This window comes from Syngnathus acus, chromosome 10, assembly GCF_901709675.1.
Source record: "Syngnathus acus chromosome 10, fSynAcu1.2, whole genome shotgun sequence".
Lineage (NCBI taxonomy): Eukaryota > Metazoa > Chordata > Actinopteri > Syngnathiformes > Syngnathidae > Syngnathus > Syngnathus acus.
Window position 1 is genome coordinate 12,459,125 of NC_051095.1, and position 19,560 is coordinate 12,478,684.

General features: G+C 40.7%; 1 protein-coding gene across 1 annotated transcript; it reads left to right on the plus strand.

The window, feature by feature from the left end:
- Positions 1–2,474: 2,474 nt before the first annotated feature.
- On the plus strand, positions 2,475–19,230 carry tspan17 (tetraspanin 17). The gene is made up of 8 exons (XM_037261246.1): positions 2,475–2,976; positions 8,641–8,691; positions 10,194–10,340; positions 10,963–11,133; positions 11,506–11,631; positions 13,436–13,480; positions 15,858–16,007; positions 16,195–19,230. Exons 1-8 carry the CDS (start codon positions 2,893–2,895, stop codon positions 16,258–16,260), a joined length of 840 nt encoding a protein of 279 aa, XP_037117141.1. The 5' UTR covers positions 2,475–2,892; the 3' UTR covers positions 16,261–19,230.
- Positions 19,231–19,560: the final 330 nt, after the last annotated feature.

A 19,560-nucleotide genomic window follows, 5' to 3' on the forward strand; every position in this document is an offset into this window, starting at 1 on the left:
TGTAATTTAAAATAGACTACAACAAATTCACGGCATGGCAGTGTATTTTATTAACTTCTGACTTTAAGACATTTATTACAAAGTTGTGTGTCTTACTGCAGACTTCAGGTAGTTAATTCAATCAAATCTGGTCCATTACAAGCTCTAAAGGCCTTTGATATAGCCCCTCAATAATTATCTAATAAATCAGCTAGGAATAATTGGACACAGATGAAAACCTGCAATGTGCCACTATCAGTTAGCCAAATAGGAATATAATGAACAATCGGGCATCCAACAAATTGACCTCACACCTGCTGGCATTCATTTTAATTTGAAAGTTGTTTACGTACTTTGTGAAAGGTGCTTTGCCAAAATGTCAGCCTCCAAGGTCCAAATTCACATTCATCTCAGGTTCCGAGACTGCCATCTGTAGGACTTGGGACAGAAGTTCAAATGACCAAACGCATCCAGATAAAATAGTTGTGCCACTAGCACCTTGGGTCGTATACCCGTATAAGTGTACAGTATTATTAGACCCCTCATAACTTTATAATATTTTTACAGTTGTTATCGGCAAATGTTATGATTGTTTTGTGGTTATAGTTTGCAGTGGCGTTGAGCTGCACTGCATTATACTGATATATCGAGATTAGTTCTTTAATTGTAATTTATTGGTCAAGGTTTGATCAGTATTTATTGACTTCCCTGAATCCCTACATATAGAAATAATATGCAAGAACCTCTCTGTATAATTGACTGATCCTTCCATTGTCATGATCAATTACAACAATTTATAACCCACCCAAGTTTTACATCGCACCAGGAGCACAATGTGGATTTTTCTGCGCCTTCCCATTCCTTAATAAAAACGGGAAGAAAGAGGAATTAAAAGTTTCAAGGTGAGCGTCTCATTTGAGACACAAGAGGCCGCTCTTGAGGTCAAAAAGGCTAAAACGAGGTCAGTGTTCTCATTTTAACAGTCAGGAATACCAGCCATCTCCTGCAGAGTTTCTGCAGTATATTCAAATTCTTAGTTTCCTTTTTCTCTCTGGGCAGTCTTGGCCAGGCCTTCACTGTTCACTCTACCTTGTTTGTTGTCTTGCATCCTGTATTTTTGTCTTCAGTAAGTGAAGAGCATGGTGTTTTGGCTTTATGGATAAAGTTACTGCTGACTTGGCCATTGAGGAATATTTTTTAACAACAAAAAAAGTTTCTTTTCACAATATGTTTTGGGTCATTTGTCATGTGCACTGTGAAGCTGTGAGGCGCCATCCTTTGAGTTTTTGTAGCATTATGATGAATGTGCATACGCAGAGAAACATACCAGTACGAATAATACAGACACGAGTTATTGTAACTTAAACCGTCAAATAACACATTCTGCAAAATTAACTTTTTTATTGACAACCAGCATCTGGAGCAACTGGGAGTTCAGCTTCAGGATGCTTCAACATGGTCACAAGGACTGAGGGTCAAACCCATAATCTTCGCATTTGAAATCTTTTCTGTTAAAAAAAAATCTACTGGTTTGTATTAAGTGCATTTTAGGTACAAAATGTGACAAGTATCAACGCAACTATAAGCTTAGGAGAGTTGAACATCATCATTAAGGACATCACCTTCAAATATTCTGAAAACAGATGCAATTTTTAAGATATGTGCAAAAAATATATATATTTAGACATATTTAAACAATCTAGTGGTGAGCAATATTCTTTGGGTGGTAGATCAAATTAATTCTAAACAGCTTTTGAAAGTACATTTGGGCGAGTTCCAATATTAGGTATCAGATGCTATCATATTTTTAAGCAATATGATAAGTCCTTTTCAGCCACTAATTGGCGCTATTCTATGGCACTGATTCATTGGCTAATCATCATCTGATTTTGTTCACAACATTTTGTCCATCCATCTGAACCACTTTATCGTCTTAAATAAAATATTCTCTATCAAATGCACCACCTCCGGCCCTCCCTGTGTGGAGTTTGCATGTTCTCCCCTTGCCTGCGTAGGTTTTCTCCGGGCACTCCGGTTTCTTCCCACATCCCCAAAACATGCTTAGTAGGCCGACTGAGCACTCCAAATTGCCCCTAGGTGTGAGTGCGAGTGCAGATGGTTGTTCGCCTCTGTGTGCCCTGCGATTGGCTGGCAACCGGTTCAGGGTGTCCCCTGCCTACTGCCCGATGACTGCTGGGATAGGCGCGCCCGCGACCCCCGTGGGGACAAGCTGTATAGAAAATGGATGGATGGATGGATGGATATATCAAATGCACGATATTAGTACTATTTGAAAGTAATTATACAGTGCATTATGTTATCGAGGCATCTTTTGTTATTAACGTCTATAACAGCTCGTGTCTTTGCAACTAAATCCGAAAAAGTTGAGAAAAAAACGATCTTTTAAGTTCTTCCTCTTCCTCTTTTTTTTTTTTTTTTTTTTTTAAAGTTCTACCTATGGTGAAACTACTGAGGCTCAACCCTTGCTTCTGTTTGCTTGTTTCACTCCAACTTGGACGACAGATGATGACGTATGGGTGTTGTCCCGTCTCGAAGGGGCAAATATAACGCTGCGCTTTGTTATTCCCTTTCGACTTGACGCGTGTAAACAAAGTATAGGCGTAATGCGCACCCGACTACGTGTATTCGTAGTTAATGTTGTTTTCTTGTAGCATGTAAGGCTAATGGGAAAAGTTGTGTGTTAGCTAGCCTAGCATGCTAATGGTCCAAACGAAGAAGGCTAATTATGTTTGTAACATGTCAGTCTGTCCGGGTAGTAAACCTATTTTTGTTTTCTTATGGAGCGAGCTAGCCGTCACTTCGGGTGTTTAGCAACTTCGGTTTTGGTCGAGTTTATCCCCCTGCGAGCGTAGTAGTTCCTTATCTTGCTCGTTAGCCCATATCTTTAGAAGAATGAACAGAAAACACAAATATAAAGGAGCAGAAGTCAGCTGCTGCGTCAAATACTTCCTATTCGGATTTAATGTTCTATTCTGGGTAAGTAAACACTTGTCTTTTGAAGCATTTATGGTGCATATAATCATACAGTGACGCTAAATTAGAAGTAGCTTTGTGTTCGAAATGAGATATATTAGCTTAACGTTAGCGTTGCTGTTTGACAAAATGCTTTTACATTGTCCACCAACACTCACTGGAATGGTTCATGAATGTACAGTAGTTGAATTATTTTTGTTTCGTTGTTATGTTCATATGCTTTCACTATTATTAGGCAGGTTCAATCTGCTCGAGAGGACGTCATCGTAGTTGTTGACAATGATTATGTACATATCAAAACACCTAGTATTAGTATTTGTTTTAAGTCTTCTTCGTGTCCCCATGCCTATTTCTTTGTTTGCCACATGTCAGTTTTGCTGATCATACCGAACAACCTTTGAAGCCGAAAAAGTGTTTACGTTACATAAAGGTTAGATAATCTTGAGGGGAAAAAACAGTAAACTGTTAAAGCAGCTGGAGGAGTGCAGTGTTGTTTTAGACATGGCGCAAGTTTCATCTGCATTGAGCACTCATCTGCCGACGTCATCTTTACAACCATCTCTTAGCAGCAAAGTTTCTCTATTTAGACCCCCCTCCCTCCCCTCGGCCGTCTGCATGGGCCCCAGTGTGACTGGTATAGTTGTGTAATGTGTGTGTGACCCACAGGGTCTTCCCACGTATGCTTGGAGATGACCAGGCGCTCTTCCTTTCACGTGCCTCTTTCACTCACTCCACCACTATAGAGGCTGGCCTCTGGGAAAGCATTGTTTCTCTGCCGTCCACTCCCATAAATGCACAAAGAGTGATGGTGAGAACAATGACGAGGGCGAGCAATGGTTGGTTGTCTTGGCTCATATATTCTGCTTGTGTCTGGCTCATCAGCCACATATGCAAATGACCCATTCCTCCTTATTCTCATCATTTCCTTACCACCTCCAAGTGTCCTCCAAACTTAGGAATGGTAATATCCGATGACGTGAGCTTCACGCTATCAGTTATATTTAATTCGATCGTCACAGAGTGAATGTGTTGAGGCTTGTTTTCTTCTTGTTTAACATTTTGACTGAGGTAAAAGTCCTGTATCTGCATTTTTGGTGAAACAAGTCTGTCTTCTTTTTCTGTTAGTAATCGTCACAAGATGTTCTCTTGTTGCATGAGCTATGAAAGTGGACTCTTCAGACAAGCCAGTCCATTGTTGAAAAGACGGCAATGGGGTTTATTCTGTTCAAATCAACCTGTTTGTTTTTCCTGCTGTTCTCTTGTCAACCTTGACAATGGTGCCTAAAATAAGACTAACATGCCCAAGAGTATAAATATTGTGAGCAATAAAACCCTTTCTACTTGGATTTTTCCGGTGCCCATGTATGCTCGGTGTTGACAGCCAGGCATTCTCTCGCCCGGGAACAAAACACATTCTGTGGTCCCTCAGAATAGACACATTTCTCACATCCACATAATTAATCACATTTTCTGCTTGAGCTGCAGTAATGTTTGGAAGCTCCGCGTTCTGTAATTAACAGCGTGTTAAGCTCTAACCAGGTTGCTGAGTTGCTTGGATGGAGGCTGTGTGCTGTTAGCCAGCATCGGCTCACAGTGCACGTGCCTGATTGGCAATAAAATGTGTATTGTGTGTCAATGGACTTAGTGGACATTAATTGTTCATTTTTTTCCTTTCGAGTCATCTTCTAAGATTGGTATTAAAGAGAGCGTAAATTGTTTGAATTTGACATCAGTTGAGTTTGTAAAGTCGGGGTGGGTACAGTAATCGATTAATTGAGCTTTTCTGTCGATTATGTGGTTCTGATTGTTGATCACACCTTGAAGCAACTGATGGGCACTGCTACTACTGGTGCTCAGTCTCGCCAAGTTTGCAGTCTCCAAACGACATCCATACACTACATACAAAAAGTTAGAGGTCATTTGCTTTTGGATAAAATTTCAGGATTAACCTAAAATGGAATGTATCCATTACAGATGACGTTTGGTATTTAGATGGTCCTTGTGAATGTGATATTCACATTTTGACATGTAACGTTACAACAATACCTCACCGTTGCAAGATTTCAAAAAAGACAGTCTCAGAGGGACGTGGTCACTCATCATAAAAGTGTCGGAGAGTGTCATCAGCAGGTTGAGACTGGGAGATCCGCAGAAATCTAGACAAGCGCACAGCCATGGACATAAAAAACAAAACACAATTCAGAATTCATTATCTTAATAATGAACTCTCACTTGGATGTTTATTATTATTTTTCACTTTTGTCCACTCGAAAGCTATTGCAAGACGATCGTTGATGTTAACAGGATTAACTGATTCACTCTTTTTCGTATTGATAATCTCTGTGTTAACATACTGGATTGGTTATGCTTTAATCCACTCCATTGTGCTCTAATGACACGGCCAGATTACGACAGAGCTTTCTTTCCTGCAAAAACTGCAGATAAAGGTCTTTCATATAAGCAAGATTTCTCTTAGCTATGAAGCTAATAAGGTTGTGTGTGTCAGATTGGGGGGGTGTGTCACTCAGAATGTTTTTAAGTACAAAGGCCAGCCAGCCTGTGGGGATGTGCTTCTCAGGGCATTAATGTTTTCCAGATTTCATCAAACATTAGACATTTGGCATTCTATAAGCCTGCGGGGGTCTTTTCTACAATTGGATTTTAATCAGCGTACCGTATTTACTTTTCTCATTATTCATCAGACAACTTTTGACGAATTAAAAGGAGAGATTTTATGAGTCATACATTTTTTCGAGCAGCAGCTCTAATAATGCCCCGGAGAAGCATTAGGGGGATTTGATTTGATCCAATGTTCATGAATTCACCCCATGTAATGAGCATAGTTTACCTACAATAACTCAAAATGCTTGATGAAGTCACAAAAAAAACAGACAATGAAATCAATGAAATTATTTGAAAGAATGTTAAGACAAATGTATTCCAAAAAGTGATTGAATACTTCTTTCATTAAGCAAAGAGAAAACATGCTATGTAGAGAAGTCCACATTGTCACATTTCACTGTTGGGAAATTTCAAGAGGGTGTGTGTAAACTGTGTTGTAATACATTTCGGACAAAGGCAGTTTAGTTCCATTTAAATGCAGTTGTAAAGACAAATTCACTTCAGTCAAGCAGTAACCCGAGAGAACATTTGTTTTAATATCCTAAAAAAATACGACAAGGCAAACTGTCAGTTTGAAGGTGTACAATGGAAGTGTAACGAAAGACCTCTGTGGCAATAGACTTCATTACGCAATGCAGCTAGCTGTTGTGTTCAGAATACAGGCAAAGATAACTGCAGTCCTTTTATTTTAAGGAACGGTTTGAGCAAAGATGATGTGTTCTGCAATTTCCACTTCGCAATCGCTTGTCCGTACTGCAAACTTTTTCTTGTTAACATTCTTCTGATCAATAAGAGACTAGCGGTGTTGTAGTTTGTTGTGACTCAACAAGAGTCACCACACAACGCCATGTTGCCTAACTGTGGATGATTCACAGTGCAGTAAATGTTTCACAAATTCAAGGCAGCGGCATCTCCGTGTCTCTGGAGAGCCTTCGATATCTTTAACTCGGTGCAAACAAACGCCGACTGGTTGGTCAATGTATTTCATCGATGCATAGTATTCGTTGTGCCATTTTCTTCTCACTCAGGCGAATGTATCACTTTCCCGTCAGTGACTGGGGAAAGACCAGAATGTCTCAATCTTTAATTATGTTTCATCATTATAATCTTAAATTACACAACAAGTGCCTCTTACCGCAAGCGGAAATTGACCACACCTTGTCAGCAGCACAAAATATGATTCACACAGGCTTATCTCTCTTACCAACAACAGCTTGAAATGCACCTGTTTCTCTTTGGGAGAGAAGATATCGTCTGATTTGTCTGTTTTGAGATGTAACATTCATTTAATACATGGCTTCACATCAGTGGCAGCCATCTTGGTTATGTTTGAAACTCTATTCCGTCAAACTTTCAAGCTGGAATAAGCGTGAGCTGGCAATTTGTTTTGATAGCAGTCCGATTACAATCACGTTCTACTATTTTCAGGCACAAGCAATGACAGAAAAAACATTTGATTAAATCACCGAAGGCAACAGCGATCAATTTACTTTGCAGTTTAGTGTTTTGTGTTTGTTCAAGAAAGGGGCAAATATAAATGCAATAATGGCTTTTTTTTTTACTGTCAAAAAGCTAGGTTCACTCATAATATATTCCCCACATTTGCATCTTTGGCTGTCTAGGTGCAGCTCATGTCTCATCTGTCAGGCGTCTGTCTATTTGCAGGAAACGGTTACAAATGTAAGGCAGGCTTTTATCACAAATGCTGGTGTATATCTTTCACTTCTGCCAAATGGCGTCGTACTTCCGACATGAAACCAACACTGAAACACGTTTAAAAAGTCAAACGCCATTCATCTATTTTTGTGGGTAAGTCGAGCCTCGGCTCACTTTGGGCAAGCGGTGGGCTACACCCAATCACAGGCCATCCACAAAGAAACAAACATTCTTTATTCAACCCCAGCCACAGCTATTTGGGAAGTGAAAGTGAAATACGAGCACCAAGAGATTGCTAACAGCTAATGAAGACAAGCGGTATAGAAAATGTATAGTTATTGGGAACCTGCCCAAGCGCAGACATTGCTTGTTTGTTTTGTTTGCAGATTAGCCTAAAGCTGCTGCCAAGTTTAGGTTGAATGTAGGCCTTTATTGTCCGATGAGAGCAAGACCTTTCCCCCGAATTTCACTCTATTTTATCCTCCTAAGAAGTGTTGTAATAACGCAAGTAAAATAAAGTCAGTGGTGTTCCTTGTGTTAATATTGAGCTAGGAGAGTTTTGAAAGAAAAGGTTATATGGTTTTGTTATATATGTGTAATTATTTGTTTTAGGGTTAGGTTTCTGTCAAACTGGGAAGTAAACATTTTGCTTACCAGAAAAGCAAAAAAGTGGATAAAGTGATGTCTGGCAACTGGACAGATTCAGTCATCGAGATACCACTATATTTGAAACAATAATCTAATCGCACCTGAAGTTTTTCTTATACCATATGACCCACCATATAATCTCCACCAATTTTCATTTTGTAACAGCTACTGTCTTAAAATGAAATAAAATTAGGTGCATTATTGTAATTGATTAAATTAGATTGATTAAAATCAGAAAAATTGGCTTTTGGTTCTAATAGGTCCCAATCATGATCGAAATATGATATAAAATATAATACTTTTTGTTTTGCGGTTTTATATGACATGGTCTAATGAAGGAGCCATCAGAAAAAGTTTTTTTTTTTCCTTAGTTCCCCCGGCATACATCCCTCACAGGGACAGGAAGCTAATGCTGGAAAGATTTTTCCCTAATCCTCCGGATATCGCATCCTCAGCCTCTTAAGTGGCCTGGAGCAATGAATTCAACCTGCAAATGCAATGATTAAGTCTGTCCACAGGACATGCTGTCAGAATTTAGTTGTCTTTGAAGCCTCAGAAAACCTGTTTTCCAGATTTAGCGCTTTGCAGTGAGATTTATTTCCACATGTAGACTTTGCAGCATTCTTTAGCGTAGCTGTGTTCAGATTGATAATTGTTTGTCTAAGGTTAGCATATAGTACCTGTTAAATAGTTAGCGTTCTGTCTAACAAAGTCCCGTTTTCTTTGTGTTTTGTTTTTCAGTTACTCGGAGCAGCATTCCTTGTCATCGGCCTGTGGGCATGGGCGGAGAAGGTACGTTTCAACACATGCACGCAGTGCTCACGAGAATAGCTAGCATTCTTCCAATAGTTTAATGCAACATGCAAAGATGAAATACAGGATTAGGAAAGGGTAACATTTTAAACTGTTAGTATGTAGCACCTTTTATTGTGAACCCACCTTTATGGCAGCAGAATTATTGATACTGTGATATGTGGTAGGAATGATATAAATTTGGATCGTGGTGAAGATATGTCCATAAAGCTTGTTGATGTCATCGTTTCTGCCTCAGTGTGACAATGGCTTCATGCAGAGGAAGGATACGGGAGCATGAGCATGCCACCTACTATCTCAATATTCTGTGTTTCAGGTTTGTGAGAACAGGGGTCTTTTGGATAAACTCCCAATGGTGTCGCTAAGTGTATTCGTAACAGTATTTGAGCATGAAAGGGCACTTTTTATCATTAACCTCTCATTATCAGCGGATCAGTAAAAACATGTACAATGTCTTCAAGTCCAGTTACCAATGAATATGTTCATTAATTATCTTGAAATTATTATACATGCCAGTTCCCTAAATACTGTGTGTTTGTGGTCGCACTTTCTGATTAGTATTATGTGGTCATGAACTCTGTGCAAATTGCCTTCACCCGAGTCTCTTTGTGGAACAGTTTGAATAATTTAAAGCGGTTAGAGCTGAATGATTAATAGCAGGTATAGGATTGGAATAATGGTTGGGTGAGGGTTAGGGTTAGGGTTAGTTAGTTCTCTGGGATTTTCAAAACAACTACATTTAGCTATCTACTGTGAATTTGTTATTTTTCAGTTATTACAAAACTTTTGAAGGCTGTTTCTTATTGCTGACCATAGCCTAAAACACAATAATCATTGTCATTATCACATAATGCTAAAAATACTGAAATGCAGTGTGCATGTAGGTGGGACTGGTTGTTTGTCTCTATATGTGCCCTGCGACTGGCTGGCGACCAGTTTAGGTTGTAATCTGCCCTTCGCCCAATGTCAGCTGGATAGGCTCCAGAACCCCCCGCGACCCTGAACAGAATAAGTGGTGATGAAAATGGATGGATGGACATTTAAAGGGGGAGTGTACTTTGATATGATCTTTTGTATATCCTACAACATGGCACTCTTAACATCGCAAAACAATAGCAGTTTTACATCATTGTGAACTAACACCACATTTACTGTAAGACTGTTTAGTGAGAGCATGGTGGAGCATGGCAGGATGTGCAAAGGAAGGAAGTGTTTGTGAACATTGGCAAAAACCTGCGAACTGCGCTCCTGATAAATGTGACAGCATTGTCAGTGGGATCAAAACATGCCAGTTATAGAAATAAAAACGGTTTATTTATCATGCAACCGGCATTTTTTTTTTTTGGTGCAGCGTTGAGTCTTAGCTGTGTCACAAGTTGAGTTTGAAATATTTCTCTTTGACATCCCACAGAAAAAAGTTAGGACATCGAATTTGATCGAAAGATCATTTTCCACTGTCTTTATGTCTCCTCCTTCCCCAGGGCGTGCTGTACAATCTGTCATCCATCACAGATCTTGGAGGTTTCGACCCTGTTTGGCTCTTCATTGTTGTCGGCGGGGTCATGTTCGTGCTGGGCTTTGCCGGATGCATCGGAGCTCTGCGGGAGAACACGCTCTTGCTTAAATTTGTAAGTGACTTTCAAAGGCCACACACACGTACACACACAGTCTCACCACTTGAGAGATCTTTAGAAGAACAGTTAACGCCCAGAGCAGAGGCTGCCGAAGTCGCAGGTGTCGTGTCTGTGACTCGCTTGAAGAGAATTGGCAGTTGCGTCACGCAAACAAAACAAAACGTGCTGTCTCATTGCCAAACATCAAAGAAACAAGGATCCAAGCTCCCAAACATTGCTCTGTGCCTTTTGGTTTGGAAATGAAATAAAACACTTTTGAAGTCCAAACCAACAGCTACATTTTGGAGAATGTATTTTGGTCCCGCTGACAGCTGACGCAGACAAACCTGCCGCTTGCAATTCTGAGTAGCTATTACCTCCAGCCGATTTCCATTAGTAGCAGTAAGTCAGGCGTCAGAGAGAGGAGCTAATAGGGCTTTGCTACATTAATCATTAGCCTGTCTCCACCTACGTTTACTGTGAGGGGATGATTTAATGTGACCTCTGGGACTGCGGTTTTTGCCAGGCAAATTGAGACCTGAGCCTTCCACCAGAGCATCTGACTAACAATGCCAGTAAAATGATGTCATATTAAGTGGTAGTGACGCTCTGTGTGTACTGACCCTCTCGCTTTTAGTTCTCCGTGTTCTTGGGTTTGATCTTCTTTTTGGAGCTCGCCGCGGGAATCCTCGCCTTCGTCTTCAAGGATTGGATCAAAGACCAGCTCAACTTCTTCATTAACAACAATATCAAGGCTTACCGGGATGACATCGACTTGCAGAACCTCATTGACTTCGCCCAGGGATATGTACGTCTGCCGCTGCTGCCTAAAGCACAGCTTTTCCAAAGTCTTGTCTGGGGGCAGATGCTCAAGACAAAGGGGACCAGTCTGCTACAAATGTCAAAATGAATATGATTGTGTTTATCCAAGTATATGAGGTGGCAGAGATAATTGGTTCCCATGCGTAAACAATGGACTTCGTTATTACATAAAGCCGATTAGCTTCTCTATTGTCTGATATCAGTTGGCACTATCTCTGCCACCGTTAGCTGCCAGCCTACGCAAGCATAGCCTGGGCAGCCCTCTCGGAGCCTTTCCGAGACCAGATCAAACTAAATCCGTGTCTGTTGCTTGTTCACTAATTGCCAGTTACATTTCTGCCTGTTGTTTGTTTCTTAGTGGTCATGCTGTGGTGCTCACGGGCCAGATGACTGGAACTTGAACATGTACTTCAACTGCACTGACCAGAACCACAGTCGAGAGCGGTGTGGTGTCCCCTTGTCTTGCTGTGTCAAAGACCCTGTGGTGAGGCACTGAAACCAATTAATGCAGCATGGATCTAGAACAGTGGACTCTCTGAGGTCAAACACAATCTGTTTCGCTATTAACCTCCGCTGTGTTGATTTAGATTCAGTTATAATAATGGGAAATTAAGGAATCACATTATAAAACTTCAATTAAGTGCAGGCAACATAAGAAACCTAGAAAATATAAATACTGTACAACAAAACATTTACTGAGCGAGATTTTCTTACTTGTGACGTTTTCCATGACCGTGGAGTAAAGAATAAATACCCGTCCATTGCGTGGGGTTAAGTTCCATAACACTGCTGCATTAAGTGAAATCCGTAATACAGAAATACACCGAGGTGTGCTACTAATAGAAATACCCCCAACTGAAAACAAAGTGTTTTCTTCAAAATTAAAGCTAATAAAAACTAACCAACCTGCTCTAAAAACTTACTGCATCTTTATATGCGTCAAAGAGAGTAAAAACAAAATATAAACTACGTTGTAATAAAAAATCCAAAACTATTTAAAAACAACAACTTGTTTTTAACGCAAATGATATAACACACGTTTAAACATGTATAACTTTAAGAGAGAGCAACATTTAGGAATAACAACTATTACAAATAGTGTAACAATGTTTCCAGGATGCTGCTAGATACATACATTCCCTCCCAAATAAAGATGTGAAGTCAAGTCAAATTTACAAATATAGAGCCCTTAATCACAAACACCTCTCAAAAGGCTTCACATGGCCACAATTCTTCTCAACATCCCTTGATCTTAACTCCCAGGAGAGCAAGGAAAAACTCACAAAACTCCAACTGGGGAAAAATAAAAACCTTGAGAAGGGACCGCAGATGGGAGGATCCCCCTTCCAGGATGACCAGGTTGCAACGGTGGACCAATTTCTTATGTGTTGTAATTGACCATCAAATGTTCCACCTACACCAGTACCAGTTTTCTGAAGCTGAGCCATGAGTGGTTGTGACCTAAAACCTGGCAACTGTGATGTCATTTTCAGTCAATAGCAAATGGCAAAATGGTCGTCCCCTGAGATGGATAAAAAGAGATGGATCTTGCCTATTTAATTCATATTCCACAAATGAAACATGAATCGGAACACTGTGTTTTGATTAGTTGGTCTGGACAGAACAAATCTGGGTGTTAACTTGTTCTTTTAACTTGCTCTCATCTCAGCCCTTCTACATTGGTGATTAATTATTCTTATTACAAGCAGTTGCTCCCTGCTGACATTTCTTTTTTGGCTCTACCAATGCTGTTCTGAAACTGCAGTCCAGACCAATGTCAGGATGTTACTTTGCTAACATTGCATTCCCTAAAGGAAGGGGAAACTCGGAAGTGAATCAGCAAGTTGAGCAGCGCACTGCCTCTCTCTACTGAAAGAACACAATCAGCAGCTGACAGAATGATAGCGACGCTCTGATTGGCTGAATCAGTACACATGGGTATTTTTTCATGATGCGAGGGATTTAAACTCCAAATTCCGCCATTAAAATTCTTGCAAATGATGAAATATAAAAAAAATCCATGAAATACTATGCCCGCCAATCCGGAACTCGCGGTGGAAGGGGTTTCACTTTAACTTAGGTAGAGATATGCCATTTACGTGAAAATTTTGAGTTGTTAATTGGGATTTGACCTTAGAGGAGTTGTTAATCTTAATTGGGATTTGACCTTAGAGGTTCCACTGAAAAATATTCATTTGTGCTGGTTAAGTTACACAACTGTAAAATGTAAAAAAAAAAAGCAACTGACAGACGTTACCTCTTGGTTTCATTTCTCTTTTTCTTAAAAGGGCGTCGTCAACACCCAGTGTGGTTATGATGTTCGACGCAAAGAGGTAGGTATCGTCAGACATGTTTAATGTTCTGTCTCTACTTCTCTCTGCAGTATAGATGGTCATAATAATTGATTATCTGATTGTTAATAATTCATACATAGTTCTTGATAGAATCTTTAATTCTGCTGATTGGGCAAAACTGGTTGATAAGACATCTTTTCATGAAGTACTTCCAGAAAATGCATGTACGCGCGGCCTTTCGCCATTTAATTCAGTCAATAATTTGGTCGGTTCATTTTGCTTCTAGTAGTAGGCCATAAAAATCTTGAATACACTTAACCGCCAACCTTCACATCCATGTTAGGCCTTTACGCGGCAGCACTCCCAGTCAAGGGTCGTAACACCATCCCATAATAAAAAGAACTTATAAAGAAAACAAAAAATTCCGATTGGTACGTGAATGTTGAATAGTGAAAAGAAATTATGATTTTGCCTACGCTGCATTCTATATTTAATTCAGACAGGCCAAGGTCAATATAACACACTTGATGTAAATTTCAGCTATTTTTAAATTTCACATGGCAGAGAGCATGGAGCCGCCCATTTTTGCAGATATCACAAGCTTCTTTGCGCACAAGGTCAAGATGATTGAAACGACCTGAGCAATCGAGGGTGATTTGAATGCCTAATGTACATGATAAAATAATACTAAACAGAGAAATGCTCCAAAACATCAGTAGAGCATCACAGCAGAACTTGAGAATCCACCGAGTTAATTACCCAGGCTCCTCTGCATGCTTCCTGCCTTAATAACAGATTGTTCCTCTAGCAGGTATAATTAGCCTCCCGTTATAGCCTGGAGTGCAGCCTTACGCCACTCTGTAATTGGCAATCGGCTGTGATATGCCAGTCCGCCCTGTGTGTGTGTGTGTGTGTGTGTGTTTGTGTGTTTGTGTGTGTGTGTGTGTGCGTGCGTGCGTGCGTTTGTGGGTGGGTGTGGGTGTGGCCGTTACAACTCACTGCACTGCAGTCCGACAGATTGCTTGTTGCTAGGCACACTGCAGCACGGTGAACTGCCGGCTGCTGAGTAGGTATGAATTCATTTTCCTCGTGTCTGTTTACGCCCCGGCGACTAATATTTTGCCGGAGCTATCAGTGATGCGCAGCTTGTTTATGGAGCGACTCAGAGAATGCAGCAGTATGACCACGGCGGAAAAAGAAATAGCTTCTGAGAAAGTTGACCGCCTGAACAACTTGCTACAAAGTAGCTCCCCTTATTGGTTTAAAAATTAGCATCCGGCTGTGCTTTTGAACAAAATGTGTACGTGGTCAGAGGTTGCACACTCAACTCATTTACTTTATCTATAGAGGACTTTAAAACAGCCCCAGCTGCCCACCGACTGTTGCACATAAAGAAATATAAGACATATAACAATGAAGACAGTTACAACTAAAAATGAAGAACATAAAAACAATGCCGTCAAAAGCCGAAGAATACAAATGTGTATTCTAAGGCGAGTTTTGAAGATGGACATAAGAGGGGCTTGCCGGACATTTAACGCAAGGGCATTCCAATGAGAGACACTGGCAACGGAAGAAGCTCAATCCCACTCTGATACCCCACGTAGTCCTCTGAACAGCCTGTAGCGTCTGATCCGTTGACCTCAGACACTGGGCACGTACATAAAGGTTGCCCACTTGCTTCATTTTCCTTATCGGTCAAGACAGTACAAAGTACAGAAAAAGCCTGATTCGGGTTGGTCGTAACCAATGACCTCATTTGAATGCCCCTTTAACCGCACATTTCGAAGTGTGTTAGTTCCAGAAAATGGCGCTGCAGCTTTTTGTTCTATCAAGGGTATTGGAAAGAGTGGAAATTGGCTTAGCGTTGCCCTAAGCAAGCAGCCTAAAAGGAACATGTCATAGCTTGCTATTCATACCTATAGTTTATTTTTATTTTTATTCAGGCTCTAGGTTTGTACATGTCTAAAATTGAAGTTCCAGGCTATAGCACAAAATGTAGTAGTATTTTGTCAGACACAAGAAATGGACTAGGTCTATGGTCTTTCGAAGCCTGAAAGTGACCTCTATGAAACACACCCACGTGTTCTAATGGAAAGAGTGACTCAGTCATCACTCCCATTTTCCTGTGACACTCTTTGCTGTTTGTTTTGTCCTGCATTAGTCATAGGTCAGAGTTCAAGATGTCTCTGTCATGTCAGAGCAGATTACTTGTGTGCTTTTTGAAACATGTTTATTTTGCCTCATTCCTGGAACTTTGTTGTCAGAGCAAATTACTTGTGTGCTTATTGAAACATGTTTTTTTTGCCTCATTTCTGGAACTTTGTTTCCCCGCTTTGCTTTGTATAGAAGGTAAAGGTAAAGACCCAATGATTGTGTGTTGAAATTTGTCTCTGCATTTAACCCATCCCCGAAGGGAGCAGTGAGCAGCAGCGGTGCCGCGCCCGGGAATCTGGATCAACAAAAATACATCTATACCAAAGGCTGTGTGGGGCAGTTTGAAAAGTGGCTGCAGGACAACCTCATTATTGTTGCTGGCACTTTTGTCGGGATCGCACTTTTACAGGTAGTTATACTGTAAATGAAATAACCTGAAAGAAACCAGTGGCCATTAGGGGTTGTGATTTTATGTTGTCACTGCCACCTTGTGGTGAGATCCCCCTGGTTGAGCAAATCACCGCATTTTTTTTTTTTTTTTTAATCTGATATGGCTACCTTAAATTCTCTCATTTCCTGTGTGTCTTCCTTTCCAGATTTTTGGAATCTGCCTCGCTCAAAACCTGGTCAGCGACATCAAAGCTGTAAAAGCCAATTGGTGACCGGGGGAGGTGAACTGAGGAGTCACTCAGAAGCCCTGCAGGTCTCTGAGGCGGCGCTCCTGTCTGATGTGTAACTACTCTGCGCTAGGTAGCACATCCATGTACAAAAACCTGTTACTTTAGTAGGATGTGGGAAGCTGTCGGAAGGGAAAACTCCCAAAACAAAACCTTGTTTTCCCCTCAACTGGGATGTTACGAAGATCGTCAATCACTTTTTTTCAACACCATTTCATCCAACTTCCCACCACCACCTCAAACAAGTGCGTTAATGGCACAATGTTGCACATGAATGCTTGTCAGATGGGGAATTAAAAGCCATTGAAGGAACTACAATGAAGAAAAATGACCCCTTTCTTTCAGTCAAGCGTTACTTACATTTAGCTAGGGTCCCGTGGCTCTGTTTGTCTTCTCATTGGTGACCCCTGAGCCTCAGGATGGTCATTACTGACACTTCAGATGTTTCAGGACATTTAAAGCCCAAGTTGAAATTTAAAAAGTGCCATTAATCTCCAGTGATTGTCCCCCTGCCCGCAACAAGCCCGCTATTCCTCAGGGCCTGTCTGAAAATCGATTGTTTAAAATATATTTCGCTTTCTGTCTATGTCTGGTGGGAATTACAATGCACATACTATATGCAGAGAGAAGTTAACTCTTGAACTGTTAATGTGATAGGGATGGCTGGGTTAGCCGCCATCGATGTTTGGTTTCTTTCACAGCATCCCTCAGGCACATGGGATTGTTGATTTGGGGGCCTTTTACCACATTTGTCTTATGCTTAAATTCTATCGCCAACGATGTGTTTAGCCTTTATATTTTACTTTCTTGTAGCTACATGTATAGAGATTTAAAAATTGCAGCTTTGTTACTAGACCAAAATTTGGCAACAATTTTGGCTCATTTTTAACCTCACCACATAAAATTGGTCGCCCACAAGCAAAGGTTTTCAACTTTGTACTTATTCAAAGAGCTGACTTTAGTATTCGCATTTCTATATAGGCAAAATGTGAATTTACCGTCCCTTTTAACTCATTCACTGGCATTGACAACTAAAGACATCCAGGATTCATTTTTATTGGACTGGCAGTGGATGAGTTAATTTGGAGAAGCACAGTTTACACAAAGAGAATGCACATGGTTGTAACAGGAGATACCGTTTGTCATCCACGCAGTTACATCGATTTGTTTGGAATGGTTGAAATAGATTAGGAAACGAGTACGTTACATTTGGACATTGTCAGTATAATATGATTGCTGCTTGAACTTGAACTAGATTATTAGACAATAGTGCACTTCCAGGCTCTTATTGTCATTTTGCCTCATGCTAATGAATCATTCAGACTATTTGTTTCAATTTGCACCTCAGCCGTTCTATGTCTCTTCTCGTCTCGAGCTGCGCCTTGTCCCCCCGCCTGTCAGGCAGCACATCAAGCCCTTTGGATTGTCATCATGGCGAGCTGTTTGTCTCTTTGCAAGTGATGCAGCGATCTGTCAACATGTTGGTGGGGATGCGCTCTAGTATAAGCCAAAAAAAAATGAAACATGAGCTGCCTTAACATTCTGGGAACAGCACAGCACAGCCTTTTACCTGTGGAATACGTATCTGGAATTTCAGTCTGTCGCGCCGTGTGATCTCAAGCGCTGTGTACATGTCACATGGCGCGCTCGCCTACACGCCCGTGTTTGGTAGCCTGTCATGCTGATGTATTTTTACACGCTCGGGTTGTTTGAACAAGACGCACAGCAAGTTATTTGTTTTCAAACTAAATTCTCACAACCTCTCAGTGCTGATAAATGCTTTTCTGAGCTTTTTAGACGTCATTTGTAGGTAAGCACGGGGAGAAGACAAATTTGCCTTCAGAGCCAACGTATCGTTTGTAGAGCATCAAACACAAATGTCTGATGTAGTACTTGTGTATGCTTTCACTGACTACCACAGATCTTGAGTTCAATCCAAAGCTGTCGTTGACGCTCAATGAAATAAAGCATGAGTCGATTTGTTCAGAAAGCTCTTGAACTTGCGTAAGCGTTTGCTCAGGGTTTAAAACACCTGGTCTTGTTTTCAGTGTGGTAGGAGATTGTGAGTGTGTGTCTATTAAACGGGCAATTCCGGGGGAAGTCTTACCTTATTGAATGAGGCAGATGCATTGGCATACAGGCTAATGAATAATGCCATATTATTGTGTCGCAAAGTTTTCTGAATTCTCTAAAGTTTTAAGTGAGTTTTGTCCCCCCCCGCCCTTTAAATTCTGGCTTTAAATGCCTTTTATTACAGGAGGATGAAAAAGCTCTTTCTGCTTTGTCCTTGTATTATAATGGCCTTGCATGAACTAGCTTGTTAATTTCCCAGCTTTCCCGGTGGGCATTTAAATCATTCCTATGGAGGAGCCTTATGCAGCCCATGAATGTCAAAGTGGGAAACGGCATGGACCTAGCACACCCTCCTCACGCCACAGGTTAGCTTTATGCAGTGCACAACACAAATGAGGAATGTGAATCTAAAGGTGTTGTCAGTGACTTTTTTTTCTTGTCTAGATTTAAAAGTGAGAAAGAGTTGAACATTCCGTTCTGTTGATATTTTGCAAAGAAGCCATTGTCCACCCATAAAGTGTCTTCAGGGAATGAGTTGTGAGAAACATCATCACCATCTTCTGGCACATTTGACCTTACCAGAGGTTGACCCGGGGTCATCCGCGGGTCAGCATTATTGTCGTTAGCAACAGAAATGCTCTTTTTCACACAGACCTCCCAGGTCTCAACCCTGTGTCCGTAATAAAATGTACGTATATTACCCGGAATGCATCTTATGTCTTGCTTTACAGATACCACTGAACTTTGTAATCACCGCTCGGGTGTTGGCCTTATGGAAAAAGAAAAAAAAAACCTGTTTGCGAATATGGAAACTGGGACATGGTCTGTTACACTGTATATTGTGTTGAAATGTGCTTCTTTCATATATTAAAGGATTTATATCATAAGACCTACTTTGTCGTTTTTTTTAGCACACCCATGAAGGAACGACTACGCTTTGTGCTTCACTAGTTCGCTGGTTTTGCACTCTAAATTAACTAGCCACACTGTAGGCCCTACAGAGTGTCAAACTCATTTTTTTCGCGGGCCGCATAGTAGTCATAGCTTCTTTCGGAGGGCCATTATGACTGTCAACCCAAATAAATGTATGAGCACCTCATATTATATAGAGTAAAAGCTACAAAACAAACTGACAAATAACTCGTTTTCAAATCAGACGAGTAAAAACTGGTCAAATATTTCAAAAAACAGATATTATTAAAAGTGAAGACA